This window comes from Mauremys reevesii, linkage group 27 (assembly GCF_016161935.1).
Source record: "Mauremys reevesii isolate NIE-2019 linkage group 27, ASM1616193v1, whole genome shotgun sequence".
In the NCBI taxonomy this organism is placed as follows: Eukaryota; Metazoa; Chordata; order Testudines; family Geoemydidae; genus Mauremys; species Mauremys reevesii.
The window spans coordinates 7,837,752-7,862,145 of record NC_052649.1 but is presented as its reverse complement, the minus strand read 5'-3'; the positions used below and the strand labels follow the sequence as shown (position 1 = coordinate 7,862,145).

The 24,394-nt window shown below is 66.1% G+C and overlaps 2 protein-coding genes across 4 annotated transcripts; one reads left to right on the top strand and one right to left on the bottom strand.

Moving 5' to 3' along the window:
• Window positions 1–1,244: 1,244 nt before the first annotated feature.
• On the top strand, window positions 1,245–16,797 carry HAP1 (huntingtin associated protein 1). Of its 3 annotated transcripts, none has more exons than XM_039516676.1 (16): window positions 1,245–1,541; window positions 6,315–6,391; window positions 6,701–6,817; window positions 7,152–7,252; window positions 8,220–8,328; window positions 8,940–9,018; window positions 9,171–9,301; window positions 9,394–9,468; window positions 9,682–9,810; window positions 10,201–10,271; window positions 10,521–10,718; window positions 11,256–11,569; window positions 12,279–12,497; window positions 13,128–13,233; window positions 13,361–13,427; window positions 14,665–14,803. In XM_039516676.1, exons 1-15 carry the CDS (start codon window positions 1,394–1,396, stop codon window positions 13,407–13,409), a joined length of 1,923 nt encoding a protein of 640 aa, XP_039372610.1. In that variant the 5' UTR covers window positions 1,245–1,393; the 3' UTR covers window positions 13,410–13,427; window positions 14,665–14,803. The 3 variants fall into 3 exon arrangements, with proteins under 3 accessions (XP_039372610.1, XP_039372611.1, XP_039372608.1); XM_039516677.1 differs by having other exon boundaries at window positions 13,361–13,419; window positions 14,665–14,795; XM_039516674.1 differs by lacking the exon at window positions 13,361–13,427 and having other exon boundaries at window positions 14,665–16,797.
• Window positions 16,798–18,341: 1,544 nt separating this feature from the next.
• LOC120392153 (gastrin/cholecystokinin-like peptide) lies at window positions 18,342–20,438 on the bottom strand. Its single transcript, XM_039516701.1, has 3 exons — window positions 20,332–20,438; window positions 18,983–19,198; window positions 18,342–18,613 (listed from the first exon to the last, which is right to left on the bottom strand). Exons 2-3 carry the CDS (start codon window positions 19,194–19,196, stop codon window positions 18,489–18,491), a joined length of 339 nt encoding a protein of 112 aa, XP_039372635.1. The 5' UTR covers window positions 19,197–19,198; window positions 20,332–20,438; the 3' UTR covers window positions 18,342–18,488.
• Between the last annotated feature and the right edge of the window lie 3,956 nt (window positions 20,439–24,394).

Below are 24,394 nucleotides of genomic sequence, written 5' to 3'. Positions count from 1 at the left end.
CATTTGGGGTAAAGATGGGAGCTCCTCCCACTGCCTCTCGGCATGGACCTCCCCTGCTACCTGCCCCGTGTGGCCCCTGCTGCCCCCCCCGATGGACTAGAGAGCTCCCCACCCACCTCCCTTCATGGGCAGAGACCCCCATGCTCCCAGTACAGGCTGGAGACCTGTGCACAGGCCCCAGACCCCCCCAGCACCTCCCACCGTCACAGGCTTCCCCGTCCCACCTCCAGGCTGCAGGTTTGGGCAGGTGAGGAGCTCCACTCCCGGGGTGCAGCCGACGCGGCAGGCGGGCTGAGAATCAGCCCCGAGCGCCCCGGTTCATTAGGTGCATACGGGGCAGGGAGGGGGGAGCTGCTTTCATGCAGCTCCAGGCGGCGGGGGGCAGCGGGTGCCGGGCAGCAGGACTGTCAGCCCCACAGGGCCATGCTTCCCCCTTTCCGACACCAGCCGTCAGCGTCTGTCCATGTCGCGCCGAAGCGACAGCCGGGGCCCCCACCTGCACAGGGAGGGACCCACCTGCAGGGTCTGGCCCAGGATTCCCCCTCCTCTCGCTGCGGGGGCTGGGCTCAGCAGACACCCCTGAGCACTGGGGAACCATCCAGGAAGCAGGACCCCCCCTTCCAGCCTCCTATGGGCCAGAAGAGGGGTCAGGTCAGGGTCAGATTTTCAAATAGCTCCGGGCCGATCCCTCAATCCCCGGAGCCCTCCAAGCTGGGGACCTTTGGCAGCCTGGCCTTGGGGAGGGCAGCCCCTGCCCCTGCCCCTGCCCCTGCCCCCGCCCCCTCCCTGCCCCCAGCTCCTAGGGGCTGCACTGGCCTCCAGGGGATCCTTGTCCAGTCGGCAGGTGGGGGGGAGGGGGAGCCCAGCTCCTGCCCCCCCCCCCCCAAGAGGGGCTGCTCTGAGCCAGGTGTCACTGCAGAAGGATGCAGCTGCAGAACAACGGGCTTCTGTCAGAGCCGATCCATTCTGCAGGGAAAGGGGGGGGGAGCTCCTACTGGCCCCCCCATAGCCACTCCCACAGATGCAGGCTTAACCCCAGCATTGCCCCCCCCATGAGCCTTTTATCCCCAGCAATGCCTGTGTCTCTCTAAACTGGACACCCTCCCTTTCCATGTAGATGGTCTAGTCTGTGCTGCTCCCCCCCCCCCTCAGCTTGAATGAGATGTGCCCGGCCAGGTGCAGAAACAAGGGAGACCCTATAAATAGGGGTAGGCAGAGCAGTGGGGGGACCATTGCCAGGGAGCAGGAGCAGGGGAGGGAGCTGGGCTGGGCTGACCTGACTGATACCCCCCCAGCCCCCCCTTGCACAGCTGCTGCCTGCTGCTCGCTGACAGGCTGCTGCACCCGGCAGAGCCGCATCTTCCCTTTGCTCCGGGAGCTGGGGCTTGGCTGCATGTTTCCCCCTGAGCTGTGCGAGGGTGGGGGGCTCCGCGGGCCCCAGGCCATGGAGTTCTGGAGCAGCCCCGCAGCCTATGATGAGGTGCCCGGGAGCCCGGCTCTGCACGGCTCCGCGGAGCTGATCACTAACGAGCTGGAGGAAGGTAAGACCCGGGGCAGTGGGTGCATTGACCTTCAGAGCCCCCGTCACGCTCTGCGGTGATCCTGCCCTGCTGTATGTAACCCCCCTGCTTGGCTAAGGTTAAATCTGCCAGGTCCCATCCCCGGGGGCTGTGCCGTGTGCTTTGGCCTGGCTGCAGCTCGCCCCTCCGGCGTGGCAAGGCCTGCCCGGGCGTTGGCGCTGGGGCGAGCGCTTGGTCGTGCTGTGTGGATTATTTGGTGCCTGGTTTTCGCCCGCTGCGGGTTTGCGGTGGCCCCGGTGCGTCTGGCCCATGGGCAGTGTGTTCACGGGGTGGCTGCCCGCTGCTCGCCCGCCACTGTTGGCTTCCAGCCCCGCCTGGAGGGAAGCGCCCCGGTGGCTCAGCTGTGCCGTGCCAGAGCCCCTCGGGGTGGGGTGACCCCTGTCGCTCTCCCCTTGTGGGGCGGCTTCCTGGGCCGGAGCAGGTGCTGCAGGCATGGAGCGGGTCTGAGAGCCTCTGAACTGCTCTGGGCGTCTGCCCTCCCGGACAGGAGGCTGCTCCGGTTCGTTGTGGCCTCGTCTTCCGCTGGGTGCTATTGGGCTCTTTCTCCTGGTAGAGGAGGGTGACAAGTGGGGTCCATCCGGCCCAGCTGCTGCTTCCCCAAGGGTTTGGGCTGGCAGCGATGCCTGGGCAGTGCTCCCTGCGTCTGTCCAGGGCTGCTGGCTGCAGGGTGGGCGCCGTGTCGTCCGGGCGAGGTGTGTGGCACCGACTGGTCCTAGAGAGTAGCAGGGGCTGTGGGCTGCCCTCCAGCCGAAGGCCCCCCCGGGGAGTGCCAGGTTTTCCCGGACCCCTCTCCGATAGGGCTGGGGGGGCCCCTTCCCGGTGCTGGCACTGACAGCCCAGCTGGAAATGTTGGGGGGATGCAGGAGGAACCCACGTTCCCACTCCAGCCACCTGGCAGGGAGGCTGGCATCACATGGGGCCCAGCCGCTGCCCCGGGCCCGCCTCTGGCTCACTGCAGGGTGGCTGTTGGGGGGGTCATGGGGCCTGGGGGTGGAAGGCCCCTGGGTACCGACTGCCGTGGGGCTGGGGGGTGGGGCTTGGGGGGCAATGTGCTGTCAGGATGGCGCAGTGAATGCAGAGCTCTGAGCTGGCGCCCTAGACCCCTGGCTGGGGGGCTATGGTGGCGTCTCTGTGACCCCGAGGAGGAAGATCGTCCTTCCCCCAAGAGCGCAGGGCCAGTGGCTCCTTGGGGTGGGGGTTGGCTGAGAGCTGGAGGAGCAGTGAGGGGAGGGCAGTTGATCTTGACACTGCTGGGGGGGCAGAGCTGGGGCTGGGGGGAAAGGGCGCAGCCAGGGGATGGGGCTCGGTGTCCGTCTTTCTGCATCCCCAAGCTTGATGGTTTTCTCTCGCCAAACAATGGCTGCCAAGCGACTCTATCCCCAGGGGCTGGGTCCCCCGGGGCCCCTGCTGCTGGGGCAGGCACCCACCTTATGCCTGGCCCATTCCCGATCTGGGGGGGGTGGGGTCTGTATCTTGCCACTCAGCCTGCAGACCCCAGCAGCCGCCCGGCGGCCCGTCACTCACTCACGCCTTAACGAAGCTCATGCTCTAATTATTTCCAATTATGGTTCAGCAGCCTGACAAGGCGCTGGGGGGGTCCCCTGCAGAGACCGAGGCCCTGTTGGGCGAGGGGGCCGACCTCTCGGCTCCTGCCCCCGCCCGCCATGCGGACGTGCCAGCCCGCACGCGGGCCGGGTGTCGGGAGCAGGGCGCGGTGCCCGAGGGGGCGGGGACGGGGGCGCCGGGTTGCGGGATTAGCCAGGTTGTTGACAAGACAGCAGCTGGGTGGAACAGGACAGGCTGTTCCGAGGGTCAGCGGGGGTGGGCATCAGGGGGTGTGGGGGCATCGCCATGGCAACGCGCCGCCATTACGTCACCGCTGACCGGGGCAACGTAATGGGATTTGTGGGATCTCTGAGCTTCTCCTGCTAACCCATTTCAGAGGCACCCCGCGCCCTGTGTCAGCCGGGCTTAGCTGGGTTCAGTGCTCTGGGTGGGGAGATCGCTCGCTGATCCTCTCACCCCTCCCAGGCAGAGAGTCCCTGCTCAACAGGTGGGGAAACCGAGGCACGCAGCTGCGATGCTTTGTCCCCGCGGCCTGCTTGGCAAGTCAGTGATAACCTTGCAAATGGAACCCAGGAGTCCTGGCTCCCAGCGCCCCTCCTGGAACCACTAGCCCCCACGCCCCTTACAGAGCCGGGGATAGAACCCAGGAGTCCTGGCTCCCAGCGCCCCTCCTGGAACCACTAGCCCCCACGCCCCTTACAGAGCTGGGGATAGAACCCAGGAGTCCTGGCTCCCAGCGCCCCTCCTTGCCCCCACCCCCCTTGGTGGGGCGCCTCCTGTTTCTCTGCTCCTCCCTCAGGTAGGAGCCCGACATGAGCCCTGGCAGGTTTTCCTGGCAGTGTCAGCAGAGCTAGTGCTGGTGGGTCAGAGCCCCCGGCCCCCCGCCATGGTGCAGGCCCCTTCTGCTTCCCTGCCTCCCTGGAGCGTCTCTCCCCTGCGCCCGGCTGTGTCCAGCCTCCTCGCTGCTGCTGCTGCTTAGGAAGGGCCTGAGGACACGTTGGCTCCACTGAATGTCAGCATGGCAGGCAGTGATTGTTGCTTAGGCAACCTGCCTGGGCCCATGGCAGCTCGCGGGGCTGGTGCTCGGCTGGCACCTCTCTGCTGTGCAGCAGCTTGGGGGGTCGATGCAGGAGGGGGGCTGGGGGCTCAGGGCAGCAGGGGCCAGGGAGGGCAGCGAGCACAGGCCAGAAGGGCCGATCGGCCTGGCTGCCTCGTGCTGAGACCCAGCAGGGTGTAGCCGAGGGGGTCTCTAATGGGGGCTATGCCAGGGATCGGTCTGCCTGGCTGGGAGATTGGGCCATTCTGTGGTGCTGCAGGATAGGGAGAGGTGGGTCTCTGGGTGGGGAGAGCTGGGAACTGGGAGCCAGGACTCCTGGGTTCAACTCTTGGCTGCTGATTCTGTTCCCTTGGGCAAGTCCAATTCCCTGCTCGGTGCCTCAGTTTCTTCATGCGCAGAGCAGAGACAATCCTGACCCAGCCCCCAGAGAGAGGAGCCTCCCGAACTCTGTGCGAGGGCTGGGACACCCCATGATGGCTGGCGCTGGAGCAGAGCTGGGGGAGGCGCTAGCTGGGGAGCAGGTTTGTGTCCTGTGCGGCTGAGGGGAGGCTGTGGGGCCTGCTCCCTGCCTCAGTTACCCTTTGGCCTCTGCTCCAGCCTCTCTGTGAGCCTGGCACTCCCTCGAGAGCTGGGACCCTCTGCAGGCCAGGCAGTGGGAGCTTTGCAAGCAGCTGGGCCCGTAGAGTCCTGCCTGGAGTTCCCGGCTTGCCTGGCAGATGGGGTGATGTGGGACAAACTCCTATAAATCGGGACGGTCCCGATTTTATCAGGACGTCTGGTCACCCTACTGGCAGAGCAGGCCAGGTGAGCGCCCGTGAGGCTGGCACAGAGCAGCGAGCATCCCTCTAGCTGCAGGGGCCCTCTGGGGTGGGGGAGCTGGGCCGTGGGCTGGGAACTGGCTGTCTGTGTCCATTGCACCCGTCCCACCTCTCCTGAGTGGAGACTGGCAACGGAGCTGGCCTGAGACCTGCCAAAGCTCATTGCACTAGTGAGCTGAGCCGGGTTGGAGCCTCTGCCCCCGGCTCCAGGGAGAAATGAGGGCGACTGATCTCCTGGGGGATGGGGCAGGCGGGAGACGGATGGGAAGTGGCATGGCCTGGGGAGCCTGGCAGTGGTATAAATAGAGGCTAGTGGAGCCGAGCAGTTTCCGGCCTGGCCCTGTGCCGGGATGTCGCTTCCAATCCCATCTCCGTGGCCTGGATTTTTCCATTCCCTCCGGCCCCACTGAGCTCGGTCTGACCGATGTCCCGCAGGGGGGCCTGACACCCCAGCTGAGCACAGCAGAGAGAGAGTGTGAGTGTGTGTGTAACCAACCAAGCTCCACCAGTGAAGTGTGTGTAGGGGAAGAACATTGAGGGGGGCAGGAGGGTCTGTAACTTTGGGCTTTGTCTCCTTAACACCCGCCCCCCCCGGTCAGCGGCCTCAGGGTGTGAGGGATTAGATCCTTGTACAACCTGCCACGGAGGTTCCCAGTAGCCACATCTAACATCTGTTCCCTGCCAAGCTCTTGGCCTCCCTTGTAGCAGTGAGTTCCACAGGCAAACTGTGCATTGCACAAATAACATGCTCCCTCTCTTCAGTTACAAATGGGCTCTGGCCCCCGTCCCCATGGTGTGTGAGCACAGCACAATCTTCATTGCATTTATCCTCACAGCCCCTGCCCTGTTATCCCATTGTACAGATGGGGAACTGAGGCACAGAGAGGTTAAGTGTCTGGACCAAGCACACAGGGCCCTGTGGCAGAGCAGGGACTTGAACCTGGGCCCCAATCAGTGCTCTAACCACTGCACCACCCTTCCTCCCTCAGTTTCACTGAACACCACCTGCTTCTAGCGTGCTGTGGGGGAGCACTGGCTAGAATGCCAGAATGCACCCCAGGAGTCGACTTCCTGCCTCCCTGGCCACTCCTGCTCTTGCACATCCTGTCCTAAAGCTGTAGTTTGCAGTGGCTGGGCAGCTGATAGCTTCATCCCAGAGGTGGCTGCATTTCAGTGGGAGGTGAAGTGACCCGTTCCAGGGGAGCTAGGAGGCTTGGTGATCCTTGGATGAAGAGGGCTGGTGGAGCTGATGTGATGGGGAACCAACCCTCTTTCTTTCTTGCTGTTTCACAGTCCTCTGTTCCGAGCGGGTCGGCAGGATCACAAAGACCTACCATGATCTTGATGCGGTGACCAACCTGCTGGAGGAGGTAGGTGGAGCTGCTTCCCCCTCCTTGCCTGAGGTCTCTGCTCCTCCCCAGAGGTGGTGGCAAACCCATACGGTGCCCTGCTGGGTCAGAAATGCCATGAGAGGCTCCTGGCTTGGGTTGAGGGCCCTGGGCATGGGGCAGCAGTTCTGGAAGGGCGGGGAGGGGTCAGAGCTGGGTGGGGAGGGAGGAAGTGTGTAAGGGGGTGGGGGGTTGGGTCAGGTGGAGAGGGGCCAGTCTGGGGGTGGGATGGGGACCCGCTGGCCTGCCCCAGTTAACAGCAGCCTGTCGTCTCCCCTCCCGCCCCCGCAGAAGGAGCGGGACCTGGAGCTTGCCGCCCGGATCGGGCAGTCCCTGCTGAAGCAGAACCGGAGCCTGACGGAGCGAAATGAGCTCCTGGAGGAGCAGCTGGAGCTGGCCAAGGAGGAGGTAAAGGCTCCCCACGGGCTCGGGTGGGAAGCAGGGCCCTGGCACCTGCACCTGCAGAACCCCCGGCTCTGTGTACCAGCCAGTGAGCCAGATCCTCCCAGGCTGCCCTGCGAGCCCGTCCCAGCCCTGCCCCCCGGGGCCCATCCCATCCGCAGTATCTGCAGTGCCCCCAGTGAGGGGCAACTGTCAGTGATGGGGCCCCTGCACTGCACCCCTCTAAACTCCCCGACATATTGGTACCACCCTGGGCTGCGGTCAGGCTGGTGACCTCACGTGAGTGGAAGCCCCCTGGGGACCCTGCCCAGCCTATCTCACCCCCCCATTGTGCCCGTAGGTTGCCCAGCTGCGGCATGAGGTGTCCATGCGGGATGACCTGCTCCATCTCTACACCAACACCGTGGAGGACAGCGAGCCGGCCACAGCCACTGCCACGCCGTGAGTGACCCGCGGGCCCTGCTCCCATCGCTGGGGCCGGGGGGAGACCATGCCCTTGGCTAGCTCATTGCAGGACAGCACGTGCCTTGCTCGCTCCACAGAGCCGTGTCCTGCCCAGCTCGCAGCTGGGCCCCCATCTCATAGATTCATAGACTTGAGGTCAGAAGGGACCATTATGATCATCTAGTCTGACCTCCTGCACAACGCAGGCCACAGAACCTCACCCACCCACTCCTGTAACAAACCCCTGACCTATGTCTGAGTTATTGAAGTCCTCAAATCGTGGTTTAAAGACTTCAAGGTGCAGAGAATCCTCTAGCAAGTGACCAATGCCCCACGCTGCAGAGGAAGGCGAAAAACCCCCAGGGCCTCTGCCAATCTGCCCTGGAGGAAAATTCCTTCCCAACCCCAAATGTGGCGATCAGCTAAACCCTGAGCAGGTGGGCAAGACTCACCAGCCAGCACCCAGGAAAGAATTCTCTGTAGTAACTCAGATCCCACCCCACCTAACATCCCATCACAGACCACTGGGCATATTTACCTGCTGATAATCAAAGATCAATTAATTGCCAAAATGAGGCTCTCCCATCATACCATCCCCTCCATCAATGTATCACGCTCAGTCCTGAAGCCAGATATGTCTTTTGCCCCTGAACCCTAAAGCCTCCGGCCCTGGAGCTGCCCTCAGCTGGGACCTGCCCTGAGGGGAAGCTCCTTAGACGGGAGCGGCTCTGCCCCCTTCTCCCATCAGCTGGGTGCAGGAAGGGCCTTGGGTCCCTTTTCCTCCTGCCTGGGGGGTGGGGCCTGGCCCATCTCCGGGTGGCACTGGGGGTTTATGGGCCCCTCTCCGGGATGCTGCCCCCTCCCGGGGGTGGGGGTGGTGGAGCCGTACGGGCTGCCTCCCTGCCCAGTGACACAGGGGCTGGGTGCCCAGGCTGCCGCTGCTCACGGCCCCTCTGCCCCCCAGGCTGCGGCGGAACGAGTCCTCCCTGTCCCTGCAGCAGCACGTCCAGTACGACGCCCTGCAGCAGAAACTCAGGGGCCTGGAGGAGGAGAACCAGAAGCTGCGCTTGGAGGTGAGAGCTGGGGGCTGGCACGGGGGGCTCTGGGCCGGGCTGGGCATGGGGTGAGGGGGGCTCTGTGCTGTGCCAGGCTGGGCTGGGGTGGGGCACTCTGTGCCGGGCTGGGCTGGGGTGGGTGGGTGTGCGCGGTGCGGGGCGGGGTGGCGCGGTGCGGTGCCGGGCTGGGTAGGGGCGAGGGGGCTCTGTGCTGGGCCGGGCTGGTGGGGGGACACTCTGGGCTGGGCTGGGATTGGGGGGCGGGCATATGCTTTGAGCTGGGACGGGCTGGGCTGGGGAGGGCGTGTGTTCTGGGCTGGGCTGGTGCGGGGGACGCTCTGTGCCGGGCCGGGCTGGCGATGGCTGAGGCGGGTGGTTGTGGCTCATAGGAACAGGCAGCCAGTGACCTGGCGGGTGGGGGGATCCTTGGCCCCGAGGGAGCTCTGTCCCAGCCGCCCTCCCTGCCCACCCCTGGCTGGCAGCTGGGCCCCCCTTGCTCCCGCCCTGGTGCTGCGGGCGAGCCGGGGGCTGTTCCCCATCGGAAGCCCTGCAGAGCCGGGGCGTGTTGTGGAGCCGGCAGGGGCGGGGGCTGGTCACGGTGTGGTTAACGCTCCTTATCTCTCCCCCAGGCCACCAGCATCGCCACGGAAACCTGCCAGTACGAGGACCAGGAGCAGCAGCTGATGCTGGACTGCGTGGAACAGTTCTGTACGTCGGCGCCGGGTCGGGGGGGCTCTGTGGGGAGGGGGCTGCAGTGGCCTCCCTTTGGGGCCATCCCTGCATGGCTGTGAGCTCACCCCAGGTCTCCATGGGGCCCGGCCGGGCTGCTCAGTAGCTAATCTCCTGCCCCCTCCCTCCAGCTGAAGCCAGCCGGCAGGTGGCCTCTCTCTCCGAGGAGCTGGCTCGCAAGACCGAGGACACGGCCCGGCAGCAGGAGGAGATCAGCCAGCTCCTGGCCCAGATCGTGGACCTGCAGCAGAAGTGCCGCACGGTGAGTGCCTGGCCCTGCGTCTGGCTGGCTGCCAGGGCCTCTCCCTGGAGTGGGGGGGTGGCGGCAGCCCTGACCCGCTGTGTCTCCCCCAGTACGGCGCAGAGGTGGAGGAGCTGCAGCAGCATCTGGCCGCGACGAAGGCGTCTCAGCAGAACCTGCGCACTGAGGTGAGTCCCTCGGGCAGGGCGGTGCTGGGTCCCCGGTGCTCAGCCACTGCTGCTCCATCCACCGGCCTGATCCCTGGCCAGGCCCAGACTCGCTCTTAGTGCTGGGGGTGGGGGAGCACAGAGCATGGGACGGGGGCGCAGCTGCCATGCTGAGGGGGGTGGGGTGCAAGGCCCTGCTCCCCCCACCCTGACCCCCGTCCTGTGCCCGTGCAGCTGCAGGACCTGCAGGAGAAATACGCCGAGTGCGAGGGCATGCTGCACGAGGCCCAGGAGGAGATCAAAGCCCTGCGCACCCGGAACCTCCCCAGCAGCAGCCTGAACCGCTACAGCCTGCTGCCCCTGGTGAGTACGGCCGCGGGGCCCTGGGCGGCACTGCCAGGGGGAGACTCCCATCCTGGGCCCCGCCGCGGTCCCTGCGCGTGGGTCTGGCATTGCTGGGCGCGTTGGAGCTGTGCTCCTGGGTGCTGCCACTCCAGGGTGAGCCGGGCATTGTGCCATGTGCGTGACTGGATTGCCCAGGCCTGTTGCACCAGCCCCGGGGGAAGCTGGCATGGCTCTGCCTTGCAGGGAGATGAGGGATGCACGAGTGTGGCATGCTGGGCACATCTGTGCTGAGCTCTGGGTGCTGGTGCCCAGGGGTGGCTGGCTCCGGGCTGCCTGGCTCCGGGCTGCCTGGCAGCTGGCATTTCCCTGCGCCGGCCCCATTGGGACCCACGTGCTCTCTGCCCGCAGGACTCGCTGGCTGCGGAGATCAAAGGGATCATGAGGAAAGGAGCTGACAGTTCGTCCTCCTCGGAGTACAAGTGAGTCTCCCCTGCGCTGTGGGGCTGGGGCCGTGGGGCGGGGGAGCCGGCTTAGCTGCGATTCATGGACACAGTGAACCTGACGTGAGTGGACCCATGTGATGGATGGGGGCTGAGGGGGTGTCCCCTGGGCCCAGATGAGGGCTGGGGTGGCCAAGCCCCCCAGTGATGCTGTCTGGTGTGGAGGGAAGGGGCAGGCGGGAAGCCCCAGGACAGGGAATCCCACTGACGGGCGCTGTCCCCTCCCAGGAGCTACAAGCGGGTCTTCGAGACGGTGAAGGTCGTGAACCAGGCAGTCAAAGCCAAGTCGCGTGCGGAGTCACCCCAAAACCTGCCCGGCTCCAAGCCGTCCTCAGCCCTCCCCTCGGCAGGGTGCAGCCGGGTCAGCACGCCCCGCACCAGCTACTACGGGTCAGACAGCGCCAGCCTGGCCCCGGAGAGCACCCTGTAAGTGCCCCCTCCCCCTGGCAGCTGGGAGGGCGGGTGCCATGCACCGGTGGGCTGGGGTCAGTCGGGGCCTCCACTCTTTTCCCTCCCCCCCCCAAGTCTGTGCTGGGGAGGGACGCCGGGGGGTGGGGGTGCAAACATCCACACCCAGCCCATACCTGACCCCTGCTGGGCTCTCCGGAGAGGTGCTCTCCTGGGTCCCCTGGCTGATGTTATACTGGTGTGGGGGTCAGGAGCAGGACCCCCAATGGGGGATGGGAGCAGCGTGGCTGGGTCTGGCCGTGCCCCAGGGGGGTGTAGCTGGTGTGTGGCCCCTTTGGCTCTGGTGCCAGGACCCAACCCAGCGAGGGGCTAATGGAGAGGAAGGGTCTATCCCATAGATGACAGGGCACTAGTCAGCTGAGCCAGCTTCTCACCCCCGGGACATGCACTGGGGTGGTGCCTGGGGACAGTGTGGGGGCCCTCCTCAGAGCACACCCGGCTGCAGGGCTGAGCTCCCGGGGCCCATCCCAACTATCTCCTGCTTCCCTGCGGCAGGGGTGAGGAGAAGCTGCGGGGCACCCCGGGCACCCCGGGCAGGCACGACCTGGAGGCCGCGCTGCAGCGTCTGTCCGCCCGCCAGGAGAGCCACGCCTCGGAGCGCTCCTTCTTCGAGACGGAGCGCGAGCAGAAGCTGAACCAACTGTCCAGGGACGTGGAGAGCTCCAGCGGCTTCCTCACGCCCGATGACAGCGTCCTGTCCACCGGTACCAACTACTCGGGCAGCTCGGAGCACACCGGGGGCTCCGGCTTCTCCCTCGGCTCCCTCTCCTACCTGCCGGACAAGCTGCAGATCGTCAAGCCCCTGGAAGGTGAGTGAGGGGAACAAGGGGGCCTGGGGCACCTCGCGCGGAGGGAACAGGCCAGGTTTGGGCCAGGTCCAAGGGGAGCAGCTTGGCGGAGCCGCCTGCATCAGCCTTGGGAGTGAAGTGTTGTGTTAACTGAGATGGACTAACTGGGCCAACGGTGTGACTGGAGAGCATTAAACAGCCTTGAATGAGGCCTGGGGCTGGGCATCCGGAGCCCCCAGCCTGCGAAGGGATGGACGAGTGTTGTGCTCATAACAGCAGGCGGGATCTTCAGGGGAAAAGGCAACGTGCCGCATTTAGTGTGCGCACACGATGTTCTAGTTGTCAGTGTAGAGTTTGGAGCCATCTAGTGGCCAGCTCGGTTGATCTTGGGTGGGAGGAGCCGGGTTTTCTCGCTCACAACACGATGCTCCAGGGAAGTTGGCCAGACAACCCCAAGGTTTTATGGCAAGGCCCCCCCAGTTTAAGACCCAAATTCTCCCCCCAGAGTCGTCCCTCCCCGGGAGCCAGCTGGGTGCTGTGAACACTGCTGCCCTCCAGGGGCTGGGCAGGGCAGAGCCGCGTCATCGCAGCCGGGGTCTCCTGTGTTGCAAGCCTGGGACGTTCCCCCGCTGCAGGAGGGGGCTTGGGGAGGGCTCTGCACTGGGGCCCCCGGCGGCATGGGATGGAGCTGAAGGCTGGAGATCTGCATGGCTGGTGTCTCTGTCCCCAGGTTCGGTGACTCTCCACCACTGGCAGCAGCTGGCGAAGCCCAACCTGGGCGGGATCCTGGACCCCCGGCCCGGCGTGCTCACCAAAGACTTCCGGCAGCTGGACGTGGACCTGGAGGAGGTCTACAACCTGAACGACCTTGAGGAGGACGAGGTGGACCTGAGCACCTTCCCGGCACTCGCTGCCTCCACACCGTCCAAAGCCACGGGCTGCTCCAGTGGTGAGCGGGGGCCAAGGGGGAGGGGAGGGGATCCTGAGCCAGCAGCTGGTGGGTATCGGCCTGGCCCTGCCCGGCTACTGGGACTCACCCTGTCCCCTGCTGGGATGCCACAAGGCTGGTCCTTTGCTCCAGGTGGTTCCAGGACTTGCCCCGTCCCCCCGACCCCTGCCACCGTCTCTCCTTCCCCTGTCTGTCTGCACGTCCAGCTTGTCTCGCTCATCCCCATTGGACGCTGCGCCTGGCCCCGTCTCCAGCCTCTTGCTGGGCAGCCGTGCCAGGGCCCGAGAGACTCTCCCCCAGTCCCCGTGGGGCGCTCCGGCCCCCCGACACCTTTGTTCTCTTGCCCAGGGAGCTGCTCTCGTGTGCCTGGTGCCGCAGGAAACGGGCCGTGTGGAAACATCAGCCTCGAATCTCTGCCCCCGGCTGGGGCCCTACAGAGCCTGTGGCTCTCTGAGCCAGCCAGGGTCCCTGCACCCGCCCCCTTCTGCCTCCCTGTTCCCTGCTGACGCACTGGGGGCCTGTGCCGCAGGCAGAGCCCCAGGCCCCTGGGTTTTGTCTCTGTGCCCAGGTCTGTCTCTGTCCATTTCCCCCCCACCCACACATTAACCCCGTGTCTCCTGTCCATGCCAGTGTTCCACTCCTCCATTAACAACCTCCCCCAGACTCCATCTACATTCACCATCACCACCTGCCGCATCTTACACCCCAGCAAGGAGATCACCACGGTGACGCCCAGGTAAGGCAGCCAGGACCCCGCCCGCCCACCCCCCCCGCCGCCGTGCGAACCAATCGCCCCCCCTCTAACTGTCTCCTTTTCTCCCCCCCGCCCCCGCCTCGGGCTGCTCTATGGCTCCTGGTTCTAGGCAGCGACACTCCTGGGGCAGGCGCCTCCTGCAGCCCCTGATGCTCTGAGAGGCACTCGGTGCGAACGTAAGAGTCCCCCTATCGCGCTGGCAGAGCAGGGCGCGGCAGCCCCACAGACACCGAGCACGGGGGGCGGGGCGTGCACACTGCTGCCTGTCTGGGCGGGATCCCGGGGGGCAGCTGCTGGAGGGGGACCAAGGGAGCTGTTGCCAGCTAGCCCCTGCAGGCTGCGAGGTGTGAGTGGGGTTACCGCTGGACTGGACTGCAGAGGCTGGGCCAGGCTTCTCCCCGCGTGCCCCATGGCTGCGTGGGAATTGGGGCCTGGCTCCATTCCCAGCGGCGCTTGGGAGGTGGCGCACCCGGGTGTCCCTGTCACAGGGGTTGGGTGCGAAGAAGCGGGTGGCTGCTCCTGGCCGGCCGCCGAGCCCGTCGGAGCTGGGAACGGGCAGCTGCTGCCTCCCATGAGATGAAGGGAGTTCTGTGCAGCCCAGGAGTGGGATCTCTGCAGAGACCTGGCACTGGCTGTGACATGAATGAGCCCTGGGCTGAGATTCCCAACATGCCAGGGGCCCTGGCAGTGCCATGCGGTGTGTAGGTCGTGCCCCTCCTGCACGTGGCGGGAGCAGCCTGGGTCCAGCCTCTGCCTCTGGGGGGCACCAACTAACCCACTAACCAGTAGCTGCCTGGACACAGGATGTGCCATTAACCCACCCTCCCTTTTCTCTCTAGGCCTAAAGAGACTAACGTGGCTGGCACCGGGCGGGAGGTGCTGCCCCCAGCCTGGGCAAGGGGGTCCCAAACTCGCTGTGACTTGGCTAAGGGGGGGGGTGTTGGCTGCTGCAGGTTAATGGTAAAGGATTCGTTAAGCAAACGAGCTAACGGGGCCGGTGCCGGGAGAGAGGAGCTCCTTGCCCAGGGCAGAGCTAGCTGTGGGTGGGGGCGGGTGAGGAACTCTCCGAACAGACAGTTCTCACCCAAGGCTGCACCGGGGGAAATCCCTTCAGTGCTGGCAGTGGGCGTTTGCAAGGGCTGCCGGGGCCTTGGCTGGAGCAAACCGTTCACTCTGCGCCGGGCAGGACGCCGGTGGCACCGGGACAGTCAGGGCCCAGAGTGAGTCGGGGACAGAGCCAGGAGTCCGGAGCTTGGCACAGAACTGGGTGTGTGTGTGTGGGGAGGGCGGGCGTCAGGTCAGGGCACTCTGGGGCAAGTCACCCCAGACTCAGCTCCTCTTTCCTGGCCCGGCGCCGCCTGTGGGGCTGCCACCTCCTTGTACTGACCAGCTCTCCCCTCTCTCCTCTCCCAGTCTTTATAATACAGTCGTGCCCTCTTGTGGGCCCTTTGAGAGGCTGAGAGCCACCGGCCCCGTGCCCCAGGCGCTGGAGCCTGGCCCCCGGGCGCCTCTCGGACTCGTCACGCTGCTGCTGGAACACGGCATCTCGGCCTCGGTGCGGGCTGGCAAGGCCCTGGCTGCGCTGCGGGCACCGGAGCCCCCCTCCTGGCTCTCCCCCTTGAGAGAGCAGCGGGGCAGCTCAGGCTTGGCTCAGCCCTTCCCGAGGGCCCCCGGGCTGCATGACGGCAGGGCCGCTGGGCCCAGCGGAGCCCAGAACAAGAGCAACATCTTCAGCTGGAACCTGGTGGAGAAGCTGAAGAGACTCAGGCTGGACAAAGTGGTGGCCAGAGGAGAGGCCTCCTTCCGGGGCGCAGGGGAGGGCAGACAGCCCGCCGGGGTGCCGGCCCCCACCACGCAGTCGTGAGCTGGTTCTTGGGACTCTGCCTCCTGCCTGGGACATGAACCCCTGCAGAGCAACGTGGCTCCCACCTGGGCCTCCCCATCACCCCCTCCCCAGAGTCCTTTCCAGCCAGCCAGGAGCCGGCAGAGGTGGGGGGGGGGGTGTGAGAGCAGTGATCCGTCTGGGGCTTGGCTGCTGGCGGGAGCTGGGCTCAGCAGAGGGGTCTGCTCTGTCGTCTTAATTTATTTCCAGCCACGGTGAGGGGGGGCCACAGGTGATGGGGGTGGGGTGACCATTTTCTGAGGGGCTGTGACAACGGGTGCATCAGCTGCTGCAGTTTAATAGGCACCTGGGATCTCTGCCACTGAGCTGGGAGTAGGGGACGTGTGCCCTGGGGGACTCAGGCTGCCCCATAGCACCACCCCCCCCGTGGTGCAGCAGGTCTCCCGCATGCCTTGTGACAAGGGGGTGAGGCTGGGGACACTGTTGAGCTGGAACTCAGCCTTGGCCTGTGACGTTGGCTCTGGGCTCCTGGAGCCAGGTGTTCCCCCAGCACTAGCGGGGCGGCCTTGCCTGCCGGGGGAGCACTGAGTGCACGCTGGGGCCGGGGGGGGCCTCGGTGCACCTAGTGCTGCCCGTCCCCTCTCAGTGATCCACTGGCCTGTCCTTCCCCTGCTCCCTCTGCAGGACAGCAGCATCTCAGCCTCCGCCGCTCCTGGGGGGCGGCAGGGGGGTCAGGATCACAAAACTAGGTCTGGAAGCTCTGGGGCTGAGGGGAGGGAAGTTTTGCGCAGCCCCTGCTCCTAAGGGCTCTAGCTGCCGCCCCGAGCCCTGAACTTGCCTTCAGCGGAAGGTGGTGGGCACAGATTTGGGGCGGGGGGGTGTCTGCCCTTGGAACGGCAGGCAGGGAAGTGGCTCAGATCTGTGGTTTACGGGAGGTGGTGCCGGTGCCTCTTGTCACTGCCTGAGCCCCCTCCCCACAGTCGCTCTCAGCCGAACACAGTGTGTGTGGGGGAAGGCCAGGTCCTGCGGCCGTGCCTGTCCCGGGGCGGGGGCCTTAGGGCCTAGATGAGAAACGAGCACCGTTGTTCCAGCCGGGGAGGGGGCAGTGACTCTTAGGGACAGGCCAGGCCCTCAGAACAGCGCCGCGGGGGGAGGAAATCTGCTCCCCGGAAGGGCAGGGAGGGGGTCAGTGCAGGATGTTAATATTGGGCAATAGCAGAAGGGCTCAGCCCTGCCCAGGCAATTCTGGCCCGAGTCCCTGGACCGGGCTGCGCTCGAATCCCCGGGCGGGCAGGGCAGGGCAGGGCAGGGCTGGGCTGTGTGATTTCCCACCCCCCAGCAGAGCGTGGCCCCGGGCCTGTGGCCGACGTCGTTTTAAAACACTGAGATTTTTAAACAACTGTTTTGTCTTGTACCAATAAACTAAGCTACTGAGAAGGCTCCGCCCCTTCCCAGCAGGGGGCGGGGCCTGCATGCTGCCGGGGGAAGTGGCTGTTGCATGCACATCTGCTGCTCCCGAAGTCCCGCTGTTCTCGATACCTCTCTGCACTAGCTGGTGTCCCCCCCCTCCCCCTGTGACTCCCCCCAGCTGTGTCTTTCTGGTGAAATAAACACAACGTGATCAGAACGGGCCCCAGCCTGGTGTTTGCGGCGCCATCGGAGCAGGGCGGGGGGTTGGGGGCCCTGACACCTCAAGGGCCAGGTTTGCTGAGGTTGATGAAAAGAGCCCAGCCGTGGGGCGGTCTCTGGAGCCGCCCCCCATGGGCTCAGCAAAGCAGGGGTGGGGGGCCGGGTGTCGGCAGGGTCAGCTGCTTGGCTGCGGCTTTTCAAAGGCCAGGCCCTCGTTTCCCTCTTGCCCCGTGCGTAGGGCGCAAGGGTGAACCTGCCCTGGCTGCAGGCACCTGTGGGTGGGGGGCGGGCGGGACGGTGCTCGTGTTGCCCCCAGGAGCCGTCCTGCCGCGAGGGTGGCTGCTTGGAGGGATTGATTGTGTCATGCTGCAGGGGTGTTTCAGACACCCACACCCCTGTGCTCTGCAGCTGCTTGGGCCTGCGCTCAAAGCTCTTCTGAGCAGCCGCAGTTACCCCGACGGACTGGCCCAGCAGCTGAGCTCGGGCATCGCCCACATGGCTAGGGCCAGGGGCAGGGAGAAGCAGGGCCAGCGCTGGCAATTTTATTACGTCTCGCACCGGTTTTCCTTCAGCCCCAGCTCCTGGAGTCAGGGGATTGCTGGGCTCTCTCACCATGCGCACGGCTCTTCGGAAGCCCTTCGTGTGCCTCAGGGCTAGTGGGCATGGAAAGCAATGGGGCGGGGGGGGGCAGCTGCTGCTGGGGAGGATCCCTCTGCTTATGGGCAGGGGGCAGGAAGAAACCCTCCCCCTCCACTTCAGGCCTTGCTGACCAGGGAGCTGCAGTATGACCAGACCTCACCCTGCTGCTGCTCTTCCTGCCCCCGCTCCGGAGGGCAGGAACCTCTGATGCCCCCTCGACTCCCCCACCCCACCTTCACTCCAGCCACCCCCAGCATTACCTGTCCCCTAGGGCACCAGCGCCCCCCTCCCCGCTGCAGGCTGCCCCCCTTTTGGCCATAGAAGGGACTGGAGCCCCAGGCTGGGCCTTTGGCTTTTTAATTAAGGGTGGGGCTGGGGGGGAGGGGAGATTCTCTAGCTGTAGCTTCCCCCCCCCTCTATTTTTAAAGTGAGCAGGTGGGGGGTAAAAGGAAGCACTGGCTTCAGCAGAATAAATTACTGGGTGTTGGCAGCGGGCTGGTGCGGTGGACGGGAGGGGGCCCAGGGCCTTTGCAGCGGCCTGCCCTGGGTTCAAGGCCGGTGGCCCTGGGTTACCTGAGCCCCAGCAAACACCCGCAGTCACTGGCTGCACCTGGGCCTGTGGGGGGAGGGGGCTGCCCCCAGCCCCGTCCCCACCCAGGAGCAAGCAGGGGCCGGAGTCTCTGGGTGGAAGCGAGTCCGAGGTTCCAGGGCCCCAGTGAGCTGCGTCCGGCTCAATGGGAGAGCAACCCCCCCGGGGCTGGCGGCCGCGACGGCAGGGTCCCTGGGGCTCTGGTAGTGCCCGGCCGGTGGCGGGGGGGGTTGCACGAGCAGCAGCTGGCTGCCTTCTCCAGCTGTGTCCTCAGCCCCTAAAGCCGCTCGTCCAGCCCCAGCCACCTGGGGGGGGGGACATGGGGCAGAACCCAGGTGCCCAGGCCCCCGTCACGGCGCAGCGAGAAGAGACACCACAGGGGTTGTGCTGAGCAGATTTTATTGGGGGGCAGCAGCAAAGGGCTTTGAAGACAAGGGCAAGTGGGACATGCTTAAAAATAAGTCCTGGGGGTGAAGCCTGCAGCCCCTGCCCCGCCCCCTCCGGCAGGGCGGAGCCGGCCCCCGCGGGACGCTGCTCCTAGGCGGCCTCGTCGGCCTCGGGCAGGCTCCTGCGCCCGAAGTCCATCCAGCCGGGATAGTCGTGGTCGTGCAGGGAGCGCAGGGCGTCGTCCTCGTGCCACTGGCCCTCCCGGTTTGCCAGCTCTGCCGGGAGCGGGAGCAGAGACACCGATCAAACCCCCTGCCCAGAGCCCGCTGGCGGCACCCCCTGAGCAGCCCGGCAGCGTCGGGGTGGGGCAGCCAACCTCCCCCCGCCCCCACCCGCAGCACCAAGCCAGTCGGGTGAATTCCCCCCACCCCAACCATCCTGAGGCGTGTGACCAGCAGCCGTGTCCCACCCACCCCCAGAGGTGGAGGCTGGACGGTGTGAGAGATACATGTGGCTTTAAAAGCGAGCGAGCGAGCGTGTGCGCGCGTTGCCCCCCCCCCCCCATCCCCGGGCACTCAGTTACAAAAGGGCTTTAAGGGCCAGGACTGGCGTGTGCCTGGCGCTGGCCCCGCTGCAGCTCCTACCTGCGTAGATGTGGGGCAGGAATTTGGCCATGAGGAGCTTCTGGTCCTGAGACAGGGCCCCGAGCAGGTCTCTCCGGACAGGGCCGGGGTCAGTCCCGCTGCTCCTGCGCTCGTCAGGGCCCGGCGCTCTGCCCAGCTGGCGGGTGTCCGGCCTGGAGAGGCAGGGGGTCGCCAGGGCCACGAGCAGCAGGCACAGGCACAGCTCCCCCGTCATGGCTGCAAGGGAGGAGACGGGGCTGTTGGGGGGGGGCTGGTGCTGCACCCTGCTCCGGGTTGGGACAGGGGCGGGCTGCAGCAGCTTCCCCGAGAGGGAGGGGTGTGTGTGTGTGTCTGTGTGTGTGTGTGTGTGTGTGTGTGTTTGTTTTGAGGGGGGCGCTGGTAACTTTGGGCCCAGCACAAGGCTCCCCCCAGCCTGTGCTTTGTGCCTCACAGCTGGCAAAGCCCTAAGACGGCCCCTTAACCTGCTCCCCCCACGCCCGCCAGTGCAGACAGAGCCTCCCCCCACACACACCCGTAGTGATATGTGGGTCAAACACAGCAGGTATCATGCACTCCTGATGGGCAGGGTGGGAGGGGCATGCAGTGTGGGGTGAGTTTGCCCCAGGCATTGACACCCCCCCCCCCCCCCGCAGTCAGGGTCAGGGCAGGCCCCCACCCCCAGCCCCCTGATCAGCGCCAGGAGCTTTCAGCGTAAGAACAAACGCCATCGTGTCGGGCGTGACACGCGCAGTCCCATTGGGTCTGTGCCACCCCCACACTAGCACGGGGGGGGGGCGGTATGTGGTGCCCACAGCTGAGCCGCTCACACCGTGCCAGGGACGGGGCTGGTCAGGGCAGCACTAGGCAAAGGGGGCACATGGCAATTGGCTGCCGCACAGGGACGAGCCGGCCAGCAGGCTGTGGCCAGCCCTAGGGGGAGCTGGGAGCCCCAGGCCGGCCTGTGTGTGTCCCCGTCCCCTGCCCTGGCCCCTGGGGAACGAGCTGCCAGGCCCGTCTCGGCCTTGGCACCTAAAGGCTGGCGCCGGTTTCAGCCCTACCAAGGCTCGGGCCAGGTACTGGGTGCTAAGCGGCCAGCCCCTGGCATGCGGGGGAGGGGAGCTGTGCTCAGCCCCTCCCTGGGCCCCGTCAGCAGGATTTTGACCCGGCCGGAGAACGAGGGACCCGGCCAGGCGACAGTGGAGCCAGTGACACAAATAGCTGGGTGGGGGCAGGAACGTGAGCTAAGGGGGGGACCCGCGAGGCGGCGTGTGGTACAAAGGTGCCCAGCTGCAGGGGAGCCCCAGGTGTGTGAGCCCCCCCAATCATTAGCAGCCCCCCCCATTGGGCACAGGGTGCCCCAGCGTTCTCACCTGCTGGACTCCGGTGGCAACGAGCAGACGAAGGAATCAGGTGTCACCGCGGGGTCGATTTGCACCTCTGTCTTGGCAGGGGACCAGCCCCTGCTTTTTAAAGGTGGTGCAGGGGGCTAGGCTCCACCCCCATGGAGAGAAGCCCCGCCTCCCATCTCCCCAGCCCCGCCCCCTCTGGCTGTACCCTGCGTCACAGGCCATGTGCCCTGCTGCATGGGGAAGGGGGTGTCAGTCAGCACGGCTGGGCCAGCCCGAAAGGCCCGGCAGGCTGTGGCCAGGCTGTCATTCGTGTCTGTGTGTGTGTGTGGGGGGGGGTTTGCGGGGCGGTGGGGGTGGGGGGAATTGTTCTGGATGCTTCCCCCTCCCCCACCCTCAAATCGCTGGCCAGCAAAGCAGCCACGGCTGAGAAAAGAGGCAGCGCACGCGGCCAAAGGCCGCCCAGTCAGTGCCGGGGGCGGGAAGCCTGATGGCTAATCCCAGGTACCAGCCACTCTGCTGCATTTCCAGCTAAAGGCAAAGGCAGTGCCCCAGCCAGTGTGCCTCAGTTTCCCCGGCAAAGGGGTGTCACGGACTCACAGATCGTGTCCACTCGTGGCCCCGTGCCATCCATGGGGGGGGTGGTGGTGTGCCCCTTTCAGAGCCACAGCCCTTCTCGGGGGTCCACTCTCTCTCAGCGTCAGGCCCCTCCGCCTCCTGGAGCTGCACCTCTCTGAGCCTCAGCACGTCTGTCTCTACCATGGGCCCCTCAGGGAGTCCCCTCGCTCTGGGGCCCCCAGGCCCCCTCGCCCCCGAAGGGGTTGATGCCCCCTGTTCTCTAGCCCGGAGTGACTCTCGGCCAGCGTAAAACAGGCGGTTTATTGAGAGTTGAACACAGCACAGGAAACTCTCAGGGCCTCAGGCCTGGCCTCCCTCTGCCCAGCACATCCCAGTCCCCCTGCATCCTGGTCGGCCTCACGCGCCCTGCTTCCCAGCTGGGCACCTGATACCCCCAGCCCCAAGTCCCCTCTGTCCATTGTCCTCTCTCCAGGGAAACAGGGTCGTAAACAGGCAGGCCTGCGTCTCCTCTCCTCTCAGCCCCCCCTCTGGCTGGAACCGGCTGCTCAGGTCACCCGGGTCCTCTCATTGCAGCCCATTGTCCTCCCACCGGCCAAAACCAGCTGCGACTCCTGAGCTGGGTCTCCAGGTCACCAGTCGCTGGGGTCTCCATCCTCCAGGCCATCGGCCGGGGTCCCGCGTCCCTCTCCGGTCCTGTGTCCCAACGAACTCGCTCTCCCCTCCCCTCGTTAAACCAGTAACACCCGGGGACACTGAGTCCCACCCCTCTGCATGCAACTCCCTGGAAAACAAAGACAAACCAGGCAAACCCCCCACTTCTTCACAAGGGGGCACCTGGGCAGGTGAACTCCCCCACCCCCCGAGCCACCCGACACCCCAGGGCTGGGCCAGGGAATTGGGGCAGTCAGAGGTGCAGGGTCCCACCCCTGAACAGGGACCCACCCCAGGGCCCTGGCCGTCCCCAGCTGAGCAAGGTGCAGGGTGGAGCCCTTAGGCGGGGCGGCAGGACGCCCGTCAGCGGATTCCCTGTCTGCCTCGGGGCAGTGACACGTCCACTCAGCGGCATGGACCCAGGAGTCCTGGCCAGGCAGCGCGTCCGTGGGCACCGATCTCCGGCCCCCGCCCGGTGAAAGGCACCGCGGCTCACGTGCCTGGCGCGTTCCAGGGCGGGCGAGGCGACGCCCCCCCACCCACTGGGCACCGCAGGGAGCAGTAGGTCAGGGGCCACGGGCAGGACCAGGCATTGCACCAGACCCCTTGTGCCCCCCGGCCGCAGCTCACGTCAGTCTGGCTTGGGCCCCAGGGCGGCGTGGCGACGGGTGCACGAGGCTGAGGGCCCCTGCGGTGGGTTCACTGCTTCGTGGCGTGTGCAGGGCGCGGGGGAGGGAGGGGGGGCTTTGCCTCCCATAAATGCCCTGGGCTCACACACAGGGGGGGGTTACGCAATGGGGGGAGGTGGGGCGCTCGCACAGCCCCTTGTTTTCATGCCAAGCGCCGTTAGGGCTGGAATGGCGGCGAGCGCCCCTCGGGCACAGGGGAGTGTGTGTGTGGGGGGGACCCCCCCCCCCCCCATGCCTGGCAGGCTCACGCCTGTCCCTGGCCGCTTTGCTGGGTTCATTGCTGCAGCCCCCCCTCGCAGGCGCGTTGTCCGGGGGCAGCAGCAATGGGTCCCACCGGCGTGCACGCTCCACGCGGGGGAGGTGACCTGCAGGATGGGTCCCAGCTGCAGGACCTCGCCTATAGGGACAAACCCACCGCCCACCCCCAAGTGATTTCAGGCTACGCTGGGCGTGACCCCCCCACGCCTGAGCCCCTGCGTCACCCCAGCGCCACACAGGGCAGCGGCAAGGAGGCTGCAGGGCGGGGCACCCTCTTGTCTCACCTCCCTGTGAAGCACAGCAGCCTTGGGAGCCGATGGGCGGGGGGGGGCTCAGCCCTAGATGGGTTTTTAATTCCCCAGCGACCTTTTCAAATGGCAGTTTTTAAGGGCTCGAGGCGGCCCTGCCCCTGGGCTGTCACCGGGGGCCTGTTGACTCTGGCAATCAATGGGGCGAGACACATGCTCACATCCCTGCGCCTGTTTGGAGAATCGACGCGGAGCGAAGCCCATGGAGCTGTTCCCGGGAGCCCACTAACCGCAGAGCACCCACGGGTCAGTGCAGCAGCCGCCACCCGTCCACTTAATCACCAAGGGAGCAGCTGGGGGGGGGGGGGAGGGACCCAGTGTGACTGCACGGGCCGCCTGTCACGTTCCCCAGCTCGCGTCCTCCCGCCCGTTCTGGGACCCCGTCACTCCGCGGCCGCTCTGCTGAGGCTGCCGGGAAAGTGGGGCCAGTAGGAGGTGGGCACCGGCCCCATGAGACAATGGCCTGCGATTGCCCCACGGGGTGTCAGCTGGGCCTGCATCGTGCCCAGTCAGTGGCCTGGGCGTGAACCGGGGGGAGCTCCGTTCCCAAGCCAGCCCTGCCAGGCGCCAGGCTCACACGCAGGACGAACCTGCCTCCGAAAGCCAGGAGTCGCTCGCTGCCTGGCTGCCCTGAAACAACCTGCTAAAGGGACACAGGCTGCCCCGTGCTCACCTGCGCCCGGCCCTTTGCGCCACCCTGGGCTGACGCTTGCTGCTCCCATGGGCCAGGGTCCAGGCCAAGATTTCAGCCAGCAGCTGGGCCTGGCTCTCGTCTGGAGCGGGCCTGGCGGGTGTACGGAGAAGCTGAGCTGCGCTGGGAGCGGGACTGGGCCGATCACTCGGCCAAAACTGGAGCCACTCAGCGCAAAGCCCCTTTGAAGTCGGTGGGGCAGGCTTTCACCCACAGCTGCGCCACCAGAGCTGGATTTTGTTTTTTGCCACAAGCCTTTGCTTAGCCTGAATGCCTCCCCCGTCCTCTGCGGAGACAGATCCTTCAGCCCCCTCGCCACCAGAAACAGCTCAACCCGCGATGCCAGCTGCAGCTGGAGGAGGCGTTAAGGCCTTTCAGAGCCTGCGTGCCAGGCCTCGGGGTTCGTTCTCAGCCGGACGGCCAGGGCCACGCGACTCCTCGTCAGCGCCGGGCTCAGCCCGTGTTCGCGCCCAGCCCTAAGCGGGGCACTTTGCTGGGCCAGGGCCCCTCGCTGGCGCACACGTGAGGAGGAAAATATTGGCCGGGTTTAGCCTCTTTGAGGGCCCCCCCCCAAGTTCGGAGGGACCTGGCCAGCGACCAGGGCTGGGCTGGCTTCTGGAGAAGTTACAGAGCCGAGTGGTGGCAGCTGGCAGCCCTGCCCATGTGCATGAACGGCTGTCGGTCCCCACGCGGCCTCGCCTCTGGCAGCGGGTGGGGACCCAGGAGAACTGATCTACTCCCGGCTGAGAGTCGCGTCTCCCCTCTGCCAAACGGGGGTGTGGGACTGAACGGGGCCTGGACCACACGCCAGCTGCCCTGCTCTGCTCATTCCCTCTGGGGCACCTGGCATTGGCCTGGGCTCAGCGGCCCATCAGTCTGGCTGGTCTTACGCTGCTGAGCACTTTTGCTCT

What these genes read in the sequence shown, in the direction of transcription:
- HAP1 (XM_039516674.1), top strand. Translation starts at nt 1,394, where the DNA reads ATGTTTCCCCCTGAGCTGTGCGAGGGTGGGGGGCTCCGCGGGCCCCAG. An exon ending in GGACTGCGTGGAACAGTTCT is followed by an intron (nt 9,019 to 9,170) that starts GTACGTCGGCGC and finishes CCCTCCCTCCAG; the next exon opens with CTGAAGCCAGCCGGCAGGTG. An exon ending in AGCCACGGGCTGCTCCAGTG is followed by an intron (nt 12,498 to 13,127) that starts GTGAGCGGGGGC and finishes TGTCCATGCCAG; the next exon opens with TGTTCCACTCCTCCATTAAC.
- LOC120392153 (XM_039516701.1), bottom strand. Translation starts at nt 19,196, where the DNA reads ATGACGGGGGAGCTGTGCCTGTGCCTGCTGCTCGTGGCCCTGGCGACC. An exon ending in CCTGCCCCACATCTACGCAG is followed by an intron (nt 18,614 to 18,982) that starts GTAGGAGCTGCA and finishes CGCTCCCGGCAG; the next exon opens with AGCTGGCAAACCGGGAGGGC.